The 16438-nt window shown below is 41.2% G+C and overlaps 1 protein-coding gene across 1 annotated transcript in view; it reads left to right on the forward strand.

Annotated features, from left to right (window-relative positions):
* Positions 1-16438, forward strand: part of LOC139407887 (synapse differentiation inducing 1-like) — an 81499-nt gene that overhangs the window by 45531 nt on the left and 19530 nt on the right. The window contains exon 3 of the mRNA XM_071151762.1: positions 12554-12691. Within this exon, the coding sequence (XP_071007863.1) occupies positions 12554-12691 (138 nt within the window). The remainder of the gene's footprint in view (positions 1-12553; positions 12692-16438) is intronic.

Below are 16438 nucleotides of genomic sequence, written 5' to 3' on the forward strand. Positions count from 1 at the left end.
CAGACAGTATATATCATATCAGACTGTATATATCTTATCAGCAAATACTGTGTCATATCAGACTGTGTATATCATGTCAGACTGTGTATATCATATCAGACTGTATATATCATATCAGACTGTATATATCAGACTGTATATATCTTATCAGACTGTATGTATCAGACTGTATATATCATATCAGACTGTATATATCACATCAGACTGTATATATCATATCAGACTGTATATATCTTATCAGCAAATACTGTGTCATATCAGACTGTGTATATCATATCAGACTGTATATATCATATCAGACTGTGTATATCATATCAGACTGTATATATCATATCAGACTGTATATATCATATCAGACTGTTTATATCATATCAGACTGTGTATATCAGACTGTATATATCATATCAGACTGTGTATATCATATCAGACTGTGTATATCATATCAGACTGTATATATCATATCAGACTGTATATATCATATCAGACTGTTTATATCAGACTGTATATATCATATCAGACTGTGTATATCATATCAGACTGTGTATATCATATATATCATATCAGACTGTATATATCATATCAGACTGTATATATCATATCAGACTGTTTATATCAGACTGTATATATCATATCAGACTGTATATATCTTATCAGACTGTTTATATCATATCACACCTTACATTTCCAAACAGTATTACCCTCGAACCGATCCATTAACCAAAAGCACAATGTCATCTTGTGACTATTACACTGTGTCAGAACAACCCAATACTCCAGAGAATAAAACACATTAATAATGTGACCAGCAGTAACAAATTAATCATATCAAATTGTATCCGTCAAATGCTTCATAAACAACAGGTGTACAGGTATATTAACAGTGAAATGTTTTCTGATGGGCCCAACAAGTAAAATAGAGAAATAGAGAAGTAAAACAATAACAGTAATAATACAAAATAACACAATGAACTAAGTATAACTTGTCTCTACATATATAAAGTATTCAGACCCCTTTGACGTTTTCCATATTTTGTTAAGTTACAGCCTTATTCTAAAATGGATTAAATATTTTGTTTTGTTGGCATCAATCTATATACATCACAATACCCCATAACGACATCACAATACCCCATAACAACATCACAATACCCCATAATGACATCACAATACCCCATACGACATCACAATACCCCATAACGACATCACAATACCCCATAATGACATAACAATACCCAATAATGACATCACAATACCCCATAACGACATCACAATACCCCATAACGACATCACAATACCCCATAATGACATAACAATACCCAATAATGACATCACAATACCCCATAACGACATCACAATACCCCATAACAACATCACAATACCCCATAACGACATCACAATACCCCATAATGACATAACAATACCCAATAATGACATCACAATACCCCATAACGACATCACAATACCCCATAATGACATAACAATACCCAATAATGATGACAATAATGACGGAAATATCGTATTTACATAAGTATTCAGATCCATTACTTTGTACTTTATTGAAGCTCCTTTACCAGTGATTACAGCCTCTAGTCTTCTTGGGTATGACACTACAAGCTTGGCACACCTGTACTTGGGGAGTTTCTCTTCTGAGGAGCGTTGTCATATGTGTTCTTTCCGACTGTGTTGTTGTTTGTAGACCATGATATAGTCTTAGTGATGTGGACACAGAGGAACTTAAAGTTCGCGACCCGCTCCACAACGGCCCGACACTGTGAATAGGGGAGTGCTCGGCCCTGTGTCTCATGTAGTCCACATTGAGGGAGAGAATGTTGTCCTGGCACCACACTGCCAGGTCTCTGACTTCCTCGCTATAGGCTGTCTCATTGTCATCGGTGATCAGGCCTTCCACCGTTGGGTAATCAGCAAATTTAATAATGATCGTTGGTGAACAGGGAGTACAGGAGGGGCCTAAGCATGTACCCCTGAGGGGCCCCCGTGTTTAGGGTCAGTGTGGCAGATGCGTTGTTGCCTATTCTTACCAGATGGGGGTTGTCCGTTAGGCAGTCCAGGATCCAGTTGCAGAGGGAGCTGTTCATTCCCAGGTTCCTTAGCTTAGTGATTAGCTTGTAGGGCACTATGGTGTTGAACGCTGAGCTGTAGTCAATGATCATATAGCTGTTCATTTTGTTCAAGCGGGATAGGGCAGTGCGGGATAGGGCATCGCTGGATCTGTTGAGGCGGTATGTGAATTGGAGTGGGTCCAGGGTGTCTGGGATAATGGTGTTGATTTGATCCCTGACCAGCCTTTCAATTAATTCCATGGCTATAGATGTGATTGCTACAGGGCTATAGTAATTTAGAGTTACCTTGGCGTTCTTGGGCAGAGGGACTATCTGTTTGAAGGTATTACAGACTGGGTCAGGCAGAATGTTAAAAATGTCAGAGAAGACACTTGCCAGATGGTCAGGGCATGCTCTGAGTATGCATCCTGGTATTCTGTCTGGCCCTGCGGCTTTGTGAATGTTAACCTTTTTAAAGGTCTTACTCACATCAGCTACGGAGAGTGTGAGCACAGTTAACTGGAACAGCTGGTGCTCTCATGCATGGTTCAGTGTTACTTGCCTCCAAGCAAGCGTAGAAAGCATTTCGCTCATCTGTTAGGGTCATGTCACTGGGAAGCTCACCTCTGTTTATATCTGTCCTGTTTCAGTGGGTAACCTGTACATGTGTTTTTGTCATATCCCTACTCCACCTGAGAGAGAGTGGGGTCACGGCCATGGATCAGCCATTATTGACAGCGACCCTGGACCAATTAGGCTTAAGTGCCTTGCTCAAGGGCAGATGGTCTAACCTCTAGGGTATCTGCCGCCTGCATACTTGGCACTGTGTGTGTGCGTATGCCTCTGACTCCATTGCTCTCTCTGTGTCTTTCTCTGTGTCTCTCGATCTGTGTCTCTCGCTGTGTCTCTGTCTCTCTCTGTCTCTCTCAGTCTCTCTGTGTCTCTCTCTGTGTCTCTCTCTGTGTCTCTCTCTGTGTCTCTCTCTGTGTCTCTGTCTCTCGATGTGTCTCTATCTCTCTCTGTGTCTCTGTCTCTCTCTGTCTCTCTTTGTCTCTCTCTGTCTCTCTCGGTGCCTTTGTCTCTCTCTGTCTCTCTGTGTCTCTGTCGCTCTCTCTGTCTTTGCCTCTCTCTGTGTATCTGTCTCTGTGTCTCTGTCATCTCTCTCTGTGTCTCTGTCTCTGTATCTGTCTCTGTCTCTCTCTGTGTCTCTGTCTCTCTCTGTGTCTCTGTCTCTCTCTGTAAGTATAAAGCTATCTGACAGGTGAACCGAGTGTGTTGCCTTAGCCTCAGATTTTCTCATATCTCTCACCTCATATGTTAATTATGTGTAAATATATATTTTTTCTATATCTGTTGATTAAGTAGTGGGGGTTGTATTGAGAAACATTAATTACGGTGTAAAAACAGACAGTCAAGTAGCAGGTTGTGAAGTATCATTACTCATATTGAATGAGATACAAACACCATTTACATAGAGAGACAGCTGTCTAGGCATCGATCATCTGGAACATGAGAAGTGTTATTCAGAACATTGAGGTGAGAGACTGTGACAGAGTGCAACAGGGAAGGAAGGAGAGAGGGGAGGAAGGAGAGGAGAAAAAGTGATAGAGAGACAGACTGAGAGGTGGGAGACGAAGAGGTGGGAGATGCAGAGTGGAAAGGAGGAGAGGAGGAGGGAAAGAGAGGAGAGTTACAGAGTGGAAAGAGGGTGAGGAGGAGGGAAGGGGAGGAGAGAGTCACAGAGTGGAAAGAGGGAGATGAGGAGGGAAGGGGAGGAGAGAGTCACAGTGGAAAGAGGGAGAGGAGGAGGAGGGAAGGGGAGGAGAGAGTCACAGAGTGGAAAGAGGGAGAGGAGGAGGAGGGAAGGGGAGGGGAGGAGAGAGTCACAGAGTGGAAAGAGGGGTAGGGAAGGGGAGGAGAGAGTTACAGAGTGGAAAGAGGGAGAGGAGGAGGGAAGGGGAGGAGAGTCACAGAGTAGAGAGAGGGAGAGGATGAGGAGGGAAGGGGAGGAGAGAGTTACAGAGTGGAAAGAGGGAGAGGAGGAGGAGGGAAGGGGAGGAGAGAGTCACAGAGTGGAAAGAGGGAGAGGAGGAGGAGGGAAGGGGAGGGGAGGAGAGAGTCACAGAGTGGAAAGAGGGGTAGGGAAGGGGAGGAGAGAGTTACAGAGTGGAAAGAGGGAGAGGAGGAGGAGGGAAGGGGAGGAGAGAGTCACAGAGTGGAAAGAGGGAGAGGAGGAGGGAAGGGGAGGAGAGTCACAGAGTAGAGAGAGGGAGAGGATGAGGAGGGAAGGGGAGGAGAGAGTTACAGAGTGGAAAGAGGGAGAGGAGGAGGAGGGAAGGGGAGGAGAGAGTCACAGAGTGGAAAGAGGGAGAGGAGGAGGAGGGAAAGGGAGGGGAGGAGAGAGTCACAGAGTGGAAAGACGGGTAGGGAAGGGGAGGAGAGAGTTACAGAGTGGAAAGAGGGAGAGGAGGAGGAGGGAAGGGGAGGAGAGAGTCACAGAGTGGAAAGAGGGAGAGGAGGAGGGAAGGGGAGGAGAGAGTTACAGAGTGGAAAGAGGGAGAGGAGGAGGAGGGAAGGGGAGGAGAGAGTCACAGAGTGGAAAGAGGGAGAGGAGGAGGAGGGAAGGGGAGGAGAGAGTCGCAGAGTGGAAAGAGGGGGAGGAGAGAGTCACAGAGTGGAAAGAGGGAGAGGAGGGGGGATGGGGAGGAAAGAGTCACAGAGTGGAAAGAGGGAGAGGAGGAGGGAAGGGGAGGAGAGAGTCACAGAGTGGAAAGAGGGAGAGGAGGAAGGAGCTATGGAGCGACAGAGGCGGAAGGAAGGAGGAAATATCAACAGTGGAACGAGGCAGGGAGGGAGGGAGGGAAAGGAGGAGGAAGTAAAGAGTGAAGGAGAGAGGGAAAGAAAGTAGTGATGGGGAAAAAAGTGCTATTATTACATATCGCAATAGTATTTTGGACAATATTATGTTGATATTTGACTCCAAGTATCGATTTGTAAGAAAACAGATATAATACAAAAAATAAGTAATTATTCAGACCCCTTCAGTATAGATATTAATAAGGTATTTGAGGTAGATACACTTCATTCAGAAAGTATTCCGACCCCTAGACTTTTTCCACATTTTGTTACATTACAGCCTTATTCTAAAATGTATAAAATAGTTGTTTTTCCCCACATCAATCTACACACAGAATTTATATTTTTGGGGGTAATTTATTAAATATCAATTTACATAAGTATTCAGACCCTTTACTCAGTACGTTGTTGAAGCACCTTTGGCAGCGATTACAGCCTCTAGTCTTCTTGGGTATGGCACTACAAGCTTGGCACACCTGTATTTGGGGAGTTTCTCACATTATTCTCTGCAGATCCTCTCAAGCTCTGTCAGGTTGGATGGGCGTTGTTGCACAGCTATTTTTAGGTCTCTCCAAAGATGTTTGATCGGGTTCAAGTCCGGGCTCTGGCTGGGCCACTCAAGGTCATTCAGAGAATTATCCTGAAGCCACTCCTGTGTTGTCTTGGCTGTGTGCTACAGGTCGTTATCCTGTTGGATGATGAACCTTCATCCTAGTCTGAGCGCTCTGGAGCAGGTTTTCATCAAGGATCTCTCTGTACTTTGCCTCGATCCTGACTAGTCTCCCAGTCCCTGCCATAGAAAAACATCCTCACAGCATGATGCTGCCACCACCATACTTCACCGTAGGGATGGTGCCAGGTTTCCTCCAGATGTGACTATTGGCATTTAGGCCAAAGAGTACAATCTTGGTTTCATCAGACCAGATAATCTTGTTTCTAGGTGCATTTTGTCAAACTTCTAGTGGGCTGTGGTGCCTTTTACTGAGGAGAGGCTTCCATCTGACAACTCTACCATGAAGACCTGATTGGTGGCGTGCTGAGGAGATGGTTGTCCTTCTGGAAGGTTCTCCCATCTCCACAGAGGAACTCTAGAGCTCTCTCAGAGTGACTATCAGGTTCTTGGTCACCTCCTTGACCAAGGACCTTCTCCCCCATTGCTCAGTTTGCCTGGGCGGCCAGATCTAGGAAGAGTCTTGGTGGTTCCAAACTTCTTCTGTTTAACCTCTCTAGGGTATGTGGGACGCTAGCATCCCACCTGGCCAACATCTAGTGAGATTGCAAAGCGCCAAATTCAAATACAGAAATACTCATCATAAAATAAATAATATAATATTTTTCATAGGTTTAAAGATTAACTTCTTGTGAATCCAACCACGGTGTCAGATTTCAAAAATGCTTTACGGCGAAAGCATACCTTACAATTATTTGAGAACATAGCCCAGCAGACAAATCATTACAAACAGTAACCAGCCAAGTAGAAGAGTTACACAAGTCAGATAAAATTAATCCCTTACCTTTGATGATCTTCATATGTTTGCACTCAGAAGACATTCATTTATTCAATAAATGTTCCTTGTGTTCGATAAAGTCTCTCTTTATATCCGAAACCTCAGTTTTGTTCACGTGTTTTCTTCAGTAATCCACAGGCTCAAACGCAACACACACACACAAAAAATGGTATCCATAAAGTTCATAGAAACATGTCAAACAATGTTTATATTCAATCTTCAGGTTGTTTTTAGCCTAAATGATCTATAATATTTCAACCGAACAATAACGTAATCAGTATAAAAGGTAAACAAGAAAGACACTCTCTGGTCGCGCGCATGGAAAAGCTCTGTGACACGGCAGGGTCCACTCATTCAGACTGCTCTTACTCCCTCATTTTTCAGAATACAAGCCTGAAACAATTTCTAAAGACTGTTGACATCTACTGGAAGGAACTGCAATTTGAGTCCTAAGTCAATGGATACGGTAATGGCATTGAATAGAAAACTACAAACAAACAAAAATTCCTACTTCCTGAATGGATTTCTCTCAGGTTTTCACCTGCAAAATCAGTTCTGTTACACTCACATACATTATTTCAACAGTTTTGGAAACCTTATAGTGTTTTCTATCCAAATCTATTATATGCATATCCTATCTTCTGGGGCCGAGTAGAAGGCAGTCTAATTTGGGCATGCTTTTCATCTAAAATTCCAAATGCTGCCCCCTACCCTAGAGAAGTTAAGAATGACGGAGACAACTGTGTTCTTGGGGACCTTCAAAGATGCATAATTGTTTTGGTACCCTTCCCCAGATCTGTGCCTTGACACAATCCTGTCTCAGAGTTCTACGGACAATTCCTTCGACCTCATGGCAGGGTTTTTGGTCTGACACGCACTGTCCACTGTGGGACCTTATATAGACAGGTGTGGGCCTTTTCAAATCATGTCCAATCAATTGAATTTACCACGGGTGGACTCCAATCAAGTTGTAGAAACATCTCATGGATGATCATTGGAAACAGGATTCACCTGAGCTCAATTTCGATTCTTATAGCAAAGGGTCTGAATACACATGTAAATTAGGTATTTCTGTTTTTAAGTTTTATTAATTTGAAACTATTTCTAAAAACCGGTTTTCAGTTCGTTATTATGGGGTATTGTGATGTCATTATGGGGTACTGTGTGTAGATTTCTGAGTATTTTTTTATATATATAATCCATTTTAGAACAAGGCTGTAATGTAACAAAATGTGGAAAAAGTCAAAGGGTCTGAATACTTTCCAAATGCACTGTATACATTTATTGGTAGCATTAGCTGGCTCTTGTTGGCTGTACCTGTGCCAAAACTACGGTATTTTTCATCCTATAGTTTTTTCTCCAGAAATTTTTTAAAATAGTGATCCAACATGTTTTAAGCACTTTCATTTCCATGACTGATCAAAACAAATGTTCTCATGATCTCTCGTGTCTCTCTGCAGCAGACACATAGTTAGAAATCTGTTTGGAACATCAAATCCCAATATCGAATCCCAAAACATATAGAATGGTGAGAATTGCAATACATATCGTATTGACACCTAAGTATTGTGATAATATTGTATTGTGAGGTCCCTGCCCTAAAAGAAAGGATTGGGTCGTCTCATGTCATCCACGCCGTGGAGGCAATTTGGCAACATAAATTACCCAGACCTCTCACTGTTTCTGCTGTCATGGCGATGGAATGGAGCCATCTATTACTCTATTGTTACTTGTCAGGACGCTAGCTGCACCGCGTGACAGTGAACTGGGTGGGTGTCTGTCTGCATGTGTGTGTGCAGGATCTTAACTCTCTCTCTCTCTCTCTCTTGTCTCTCTATATCTGGTCTCTCTCTCTCTCTTCTCTCTTTTGCCTCTCTCTCGCTTCTTTCTCTCTTTTGCCTCTCTCTCTCTTTTGCCTCTCTCTCTGATCTCTCTCTCTCTCTCTCTCTCTCTCTCTCTCTCTCTCTCTGTCTCTCTCTGATCTCAATTCAATTCAATTCAAGGGCTTTATTGGCATGGGAAACATGTGTTAACATTGCCAAAGCAAGTGAGGTAGATAATAAACAAAAGTGAAATAAAAGTGAAATAAACAATAAAAATGAACAGTAAACATTACACATACAGAAGTTTCAAAACAATATATATATATATACAGTGCCTTGCGGAAGTATTCGGTCCCCTTGAACTTTGCGACCTTTTGCCACATTTCAGGCTTCAAACATAAAGATATAAAACTGTATTTTTTTGCGAAGAATCAACAACAAGTGGGACACAATCATGAAGTGGAACGACATTTATTGGATATTTCAAACTTTTTTAACAAATCAAAAACTGAAAAATTGGGCGTGCAAAATTATTTAACAGGTCTGGTTCATCCTTGGGAGCAATTTCCAAACTGAAAAAGTGTGTGTGTGCAAGGAGGCCTACAAACCTGACTCAGTTACACCAGCTCTGTCAGGAGGAATGGGCCAAAATTCACCAACTTATTATGGGAATCTTGTGGGAAGGCTACTCAAAACGTTTGACCCAGGTTAAACAATTCAAAGGCAATGCAACCAAATACTAATTGAGTGTATGTACACTTCTGACCCAATGAGAATGTGGTGAAATAAATAAATCATTCTCTGTACTATTATTCTGACATTTCACATTCTTAAAATGAAGTGGTGATCCTAACTGACCTAAAACAGGGATTGTTTTACTAGGATTAAATGTCAGGAATTGTGAAAAACTGAGCTTAAATTAATTTGGCTAAGTAAACTTCCATCTTCAACTGTACATCATGTCTAAAACATCAAACATGTCATTATGTAAATACATATAAAACTATTGATTATCAGGACAAACTTAAAAGTGATGATCAAGGAAAACAAAACCTGTATGTGGATATTCTAAGTTATTACATTTCATTTATCAATATGGGGGAAAATACTACATGTCCCAGAATGCATTAGTTCCCATTTTCAAAATCAACACAAAATGGCTGCCCTGTCACAACAAGCTTAGAGATGTGATGTGGTTGATGCTTCTTACCACCCTTAAATTCACTAAGAGGGCTTTGGATGCAAGGACTTTTGGGCCCAATTGCTCTGTCATTACAAAACTCAATGCGGTCTAATATAATGGCATTGGTTGTCGAGAAAATATAATTGGCTATTGTAAGCACTTAGGTCAAAAGGGTATGTGAATATTGTTTCCGGAGATAAGTGATATAAACTTTGGTATCTGGAAGTTGTGACCTGTCAGAGTCAATGAAACTCTCATGTTCTACGACTGACTGGAATATCTTTGAATTTCACTGAATTAAGAATGATATTTCCTGTCACTCAAACTCAAAAAAAAAATCAAATTCTACGTCCTGTGGGGTGTGGCCAATTCAATTTTGAACTTCAACTCATGAGTTGAATGGGAGTCAATTCCAAAATTCTGAATTGAACACAACCCTGCTATATAGTGCATTATGGGCCCTGGCCAGAAGTAGCGTACTATATAGGACATAGGGTTCCATTTGGAACAGACACACACTATATTTTAAGTCTCTTATTATGTTACAGGTACATTTGACCCATTTCCGCGTTGGAGTTACCCAAAATACTAGTTAAGCTCTTTTTTTCTCTCTCCATTAAATTAAATAACTTTTCCTCATTTAGTGTCATGAACCTAACTTTAAGATGCGGACACACTGATGTGTTGTGAAATGTCTGTGTAGATTTTGTATACAAACATGGATGTTGTGGGTCCTTTTGACCCGGAGGTTTTCATGTGTATAGATCTTTGCACAGGTCCAAAATAAACAAGTGTCTCTGATGTATTTTTGTTTTGACTGCTTCTGGATGCACTTTATAATTACGTTTTGGTGAAAGTTACGTTTTGGTGAAAGTGAGCTTTCCCAAGCTTTCTCTTTCTCAGTGCTAAGCAGCAGATCTCTGACACAGACACTCAAAAAAATTAGCTCCAAACAGAAAATGCTTGTTTGTGAGAAAGGAAATATGTTTAACAAAATAGTTAAATATATTGTTTTCAAATCAAATGTTGTTGTATTTCTTCTTTCTGAAATGTCTGACAAGACAAAATCAAGTTTTGGGTGTTTTTACTTTGACTATCATGAGTGTGTTTAAATTAAACTGTGCGGGTCAATCTGACCCATAACACAATGGATGTAGTTTTTTTCTCTCAGCAATGCACAAGGGTTAATGTCACTCCTGGGATGATGGAAATGAAAAATGAAAATCCTTGCATCATAAATCCCCAATCGCCAGTTCCCAGCTACAGTACAAAGGACTTCTGTAATGACTAGGATTTATGGTTCAGGTATACATCACACAGTCATATAACTTGTATTCTGGCACAGGACATTGCTAGCCTCTTCCCTAGAGGATTGGGGATTTAACATGAGGATATTGGATGTAAAATGTGTTTAGCTCTGGCCAAAAAGTATTGTCATTTCAGATTCACCCTATATGACCCTGCAATGTCAGTTAAGGGTTAACTGTCCCTTTAACAGTGTATCTTTCCTCCTGTAATATGGGTGAACTGTCCCTTTAACAGTGTATCTCTACTCCTGTAATGTGGGTGAACTGTCCCTTTAACAATGTATCTCTCCTCCTGTAATATGGGTGAACTGCCCTTTAACAGTGTATCGTTCCTCCTGTAGTGTGGGTGAGCTGTCCCTTTAAATCCAAACCAATGTTGTATGAGTACGTTATCTTTTGAACTATCCATCTAATATCTCTCCCTGTAATGTGGGTGAACTGACAGAGATGGCGCTGCAGTGGATAGCAGCTGTTTTACGGGCTTGCAATTTTTGTGTTTTTTTTTTTTACGCTAATCGTAGTTTTCTTTGTACATAATATACCTGCCATCATTTTTTTTATGACCGAAAACAGCTTCCGGATATCAGAACAGCGATTACTAACCTCAATTTGGACAAATATTTCTACTTCAAAAAGTTGGCAGCTCTGGACGTTCTGCTTTCTCTGGAAGAGAAGCCCTGATCCCCGGGACTCAAAAGAGAAAGCCGCGGTAAAAGAGACGCAGGCGAGTCGGAAACCCTGGTCAGACTACGTCGATGAGCAAATTGTCCTCTGTTCTATTGGCGAATGTGTAATCACTGGAGAACAAACTGGATAGGAGCTCCTATCCTACCTGAAAAAACTGTAATATCCTATGTTTCTCAAGAGTAGTGGCTGAACGAGTACATGGACATGCGTCTCAATGGTTTTTCTATGCATCGTCAATACCGGACAGCAGATTTGAGTAAGATGAAGGCAGGAGGAGTTTGTCGCTTTGTTAAAAACAGCTAGTGCACGATCTCTAATGTTAAAAAGTTTTGAGTTTTTTTGCTTGATTGAGATATAATACCGCATGATAAGTTGCACACCATAATATTTACTTTCATTTAGATTTTTCGTCGATGTCCATTTACCACAACAAACCGATGCTGGCACTAAGACCACACTCAATGAGCTGTGTAGGGCCATAAGCAAACAAGTTAATGCACATTCAGAGGCGTTGTTTCTCGTGGCTGGTGATTTTAATACAAGGAAACTGACATCCGTTTTACCACATTTTTACCAGCACATCACCCGTGCAAATAGAGGTGACAAAACTCTAGATCACCTTTATTCCACACACAGAAACACGTACAAGGCCATCCATTTGTAAATTCTGACCATAGCTCTATCCTCCTACTTCCCTGCTTACAAACAAAAACTCAAACAGGAAGTACCGGTGACGTGCTCAATACTGAAGTGGTCTGATGAAGCGGGTGCTAAGCTACCGGACTGGTTCGACAGCACAGATTGGAATATGTTCCGGGATTCATACGATGACATTGGGGAGTTTTACCACAGCAGTCACCGGCTTCATTACCAAGCGTGTGAAAAATAAAATGTGATTTTAGTATTTGATTGAACTATCGTTTTAACTTCAAACTTGAATAACTATTTAATGTTGATTTAACTATCGTTTAACTATATCAATGAGAGACCCCTGACAGTTTCTCTCTCCCCTCCTCCCCTCTGCCAGACGGACGGCTCCAGAGACAGCGAGGACAACTTCATCATGTTATATACAGTATGTGAACTGTAACGGCGGTGAACTAATATTTACAGTGTTTGTCTCTTTCAGACGGACTGCTCCAGCGACAGCGAGAGTGAAGATAACTTCATAGTGATCCCACCCAGAGACCATCTGGGTCTGGCCATCTTCTCCATGTTATGCTGCTTCTGGCCCCTGGGCATCGCTGCTTTCTACTTCTCCCAGGGGGTAAGCAGGACACACACACACACACACACACACATACTAACATACACACACTGTATTCACCACCCTTCTTGGGGTTACAGTTTCCTTTTTAGCGCTTTGGAACTATATTCACAAGTGTGCAGTGAATTTTCAAAACTCTCAGTACAAAAAAACTACCTTCAAAACCTTTAATTTTACATAAACAAAATGTTGGTAGATATCGTTCACAACCATTGATCCAAAATATATGTTTACTGTGAAATATAATCAGTACATTGGTTTAATCACCGAAAGACTACACAATTGAACTAAATAGAGAAGATTTAATTAACAACAACTTAATCTATTAACAAATCCAATGTTTCAATATTGTCCTTTTTAAAAAAAAAAAAAAATTCCACCTTTATTTAACCAGGTAGGCAAGTTGAGAACAAGTTCTCATTTACAACCGCGACCTGGCCAAGATAAAGCAAAGCAGCTCGACACATACAACGACACAGAGTTACACATGGAGTAAAACAAACATACAGTCAATAATACAGTAGAAACAAGTCTATATACGATGTGAGCAAATGAAGTGAGATAAGGGAGGTATAGGCAAAAAAAGGCCATGGTGGCAAAGTAAATACAATATAGCAAGTAAAACACTGGAATGGTAGATTTGCAATGGAAGAATGTGCAAAGTAGAAATAAAAAATAATGGGGTGCAAAGGAGCAAAATAAATTAATTAATTAAATACAGTAGGGAAAGAGGTAGTTGTTTGGGCTAAATTATAGGTGGGCTATGTACAGGTGCAGTAATCTGTGAGCTGCTCTGACAGTTGGTGCTTAAAGCTAGTGAGGGAGATAAGTGTTTCCAGTTTCAGAGATTTTTGTAGTTCGTTCCAGTCATTGGCAGCAGAGAACTGGAAGGAGAGGTGGCCAAAGAAAGAATTGCTTTTGGGGGTGACTAGAGAGATATACCTGCTGGAGCGTGTGCTACAGGTGGGAGATGCTATGGTGACCAGCGAGCTGAGATAAGGGGGGACTTTACCTAGCAAGGTCTTGTAGATGACATGGAGCCAGTGGGTTTGGCGACGAGTATGAAGCGAGGGCCAGCCAACGAGAGCGTACAGGTCGCAATGGTGGGTAGTATATGGGGCTTTGGTGACAAAACGGATTGCACTGTGATAGACTGCATCCAATTTGTTGAGTAGGGTATTGGAGGCTATTTTGTAAATGACATCGCCAAAGTCGAGGATTGGTAGGATGGTCAGTTTTACAAGGCTATGTTTGGCAGCATGAGTGAAAGATGCTTTGTTGCGAAATAGGAAGCCAATTCTAGATTTAACTTTGGATTGGAGATGTTTGATATGGGTCTGGAAGGAGAGTTTACAGTCTAACCAGACACCTAAGTATTTGTAGTTGTCCACGTATTCTAAGTCAGAGCCGTCCAGAGTAGTGATGTCGGACAGGCGGGTAGGTGCAGGTAGCGATCGGTTGAAGAGCATGCATTTAGTTTTACTTGTATTTAAGAGCAATTGGAGGCCACGGAAGGAGAGTTGTATGGCATTGAAGCTTGCCTGGAGGGTTGTTAACAGTGTCCAAAGAAGGGCCAGAAGTATACAGAATGGTGTCGTCTGCGTAGAGGTGGATCAGAGACTCACCAGCAGCAAGAGCGACCGCATTGATGTATACAGAGAAGAGAGTCGGTCCAAGAATTTAACCCTGTGGCACCCCCATAGAGACTGCCAGAGGTCCGAACAGCAGACCCTCCGATTTGACACACTGAACTCTATCAGAGAAGTAGTTGGTGAACCAGGCGAGGCAATCATTTGAGAAACCAAGGCTGTCGAGTCTGTAAATTACAGTACATTACACTGTTTTCACATTAGGTAATACACTGAACATCAACATTCCATAATTGAGGACATATTTCACAATGTAATCAAATTAAATATATAATTTTTAGCAGGCAGTAGCATTAAGCCTGTCTTGAGTACTTGGCCATAGGTTCTGGTCAAAATCTGTGGGGGTGGAATCGTTTGGCACAGCGAATCCAATCCTGAAATAGGTCTTGATTGAAATCATTGCATCCCTCGTCCATGGCCTGAAGGAGGGTGTCACGCTCATGGGAATGGCAATCATACATCTTCCACCTGTACTGTAATCGTGTATTGTATTGTACTTATGTATTGTAGTGGCCATGTACATGGCTCAGTTCATAACAGCATGGCACTAACAACACCAGAGTTGTGGGTTCAATTCCCAGTGGGGTCTCATACCAAAATGCTTGGACTGTTGTCACTTTGGATTAAAGTGGCTGCTACGTCAATTACATATATTACAGTACTATAATGGCCTATATTACAGTATTACAGTACTGTAATGGCCTATATTACAGTATTACAGTACTGTAATGGCCTATATTACAGTATTACAGTTCTGTAATGGCCTATATTACAGTATTACAGTACTGTAATGGCCTATATTACAGTATTACAGTACTGTAATGGCCTATATTACAGTATTACAGTACTGTAATGGCCTATATTACAGTATTACAGGACTGTAATGGCCTATATTACAGTATTACAGTACTATAATGACCTATATTACAGTATTACAGTACTATAATGGCCTATATTACAGTATTACAGGACTGTAATGGCCTATATTACAGTATTACAGTACTATAATTGCCTATATTACAGTATTACAGTATTACAGTACTATAATTGCCTATATTACAGTATTACAGTACTATAATACTGTAATGGCCTATATTACAGAATTACTGGACTGTATTGGCCTATTTTATGGTATTACAGGACTGTATTGGCCAACTCAATTTTAGTAAAGCATACTTTTTATGTTTCTACTTTACATACATACATTTTCATTATGTAGTTCTCAAAATCTATCTGCAATTTATTTAGAATTCAAGGCACACACCAGCATGGCTACCACAGCATTCTGCAGTGATACGCTATCCCATCTGGTTTGCGCTGGGTGGGACTATCATTTGTTTTTCAACAGGACAATGACCCAACACACTTCCGGTCAGTGTTTGGACTATTTGACCAAGAAGGAGATTGATGGAGTGCTGCATCAGATGATCTGGCCTCCACAATCACCCGAACTCAACCCAAATGAGATGGTTTGGGATGAGTTGGACCGCCGAGTGAAGGAAAAGCAGTCAACAAGTGCTCAGAATATGTGGGAACTCTTTCAAGACTGTTGGAAAAGCATTCCAGGTGAAGCTGGTTGAGAGAATCCCAAGAGTGTGCAAAGCTGTCAAAGGCAAAGGGTGGCTACTTTGAAGAATCTAAAATCCCAAATATATTTTGATTTGTTTAATGATTCCATATGTGTTATTTCATAGTTTTGATGTCTTCACTATTATTCTACAATATAAAAATAAAGAAAAACTCTTGAGGTGTTTCCAAACTTTTGATTGGTACTCTAGGTATTCCTATTGTTCAGGCGGGTGAGGGCAATGTGGAGTGCAATTGAGATTGTGTCATCTGTGGATCTGTTGGTGCGTTATGCAAATTGGAATGGTTATAAGGTGACTGGGATGATCGTGTTGATGTGAGCCATGACCAGCCTTTCAAAGTATTTCATGGCTATAGATGTGAGTGCTATGGGGCGATAGTCATTTAGGCAGGTTATCTTGGTGTTCTTGGGCACGGGGGCAATGGCGGGCTGCTTGAAACAAGTTGGTATTATAGATATTACAGGGATAGGTTGAAAATGAAATTGAAGACACTTGCCAGCTGGTCAGCG

Source organism: Oncorhynchus clarkii, chromosome 4, assembly GCF_045791955.1.
Source record: "Oncorhynchus clarkii lewisi isolate Uvic-CL-2024 chromosome 4, UVic_Ocla_1.0, whole genome shotgun sequence".
NCBI lineage: Eukaryota > Metazoa > Chordata > Actinopteri > Salmoniformes > Salmonidae > Oncorhynchus > Oncorhynchus clarkii.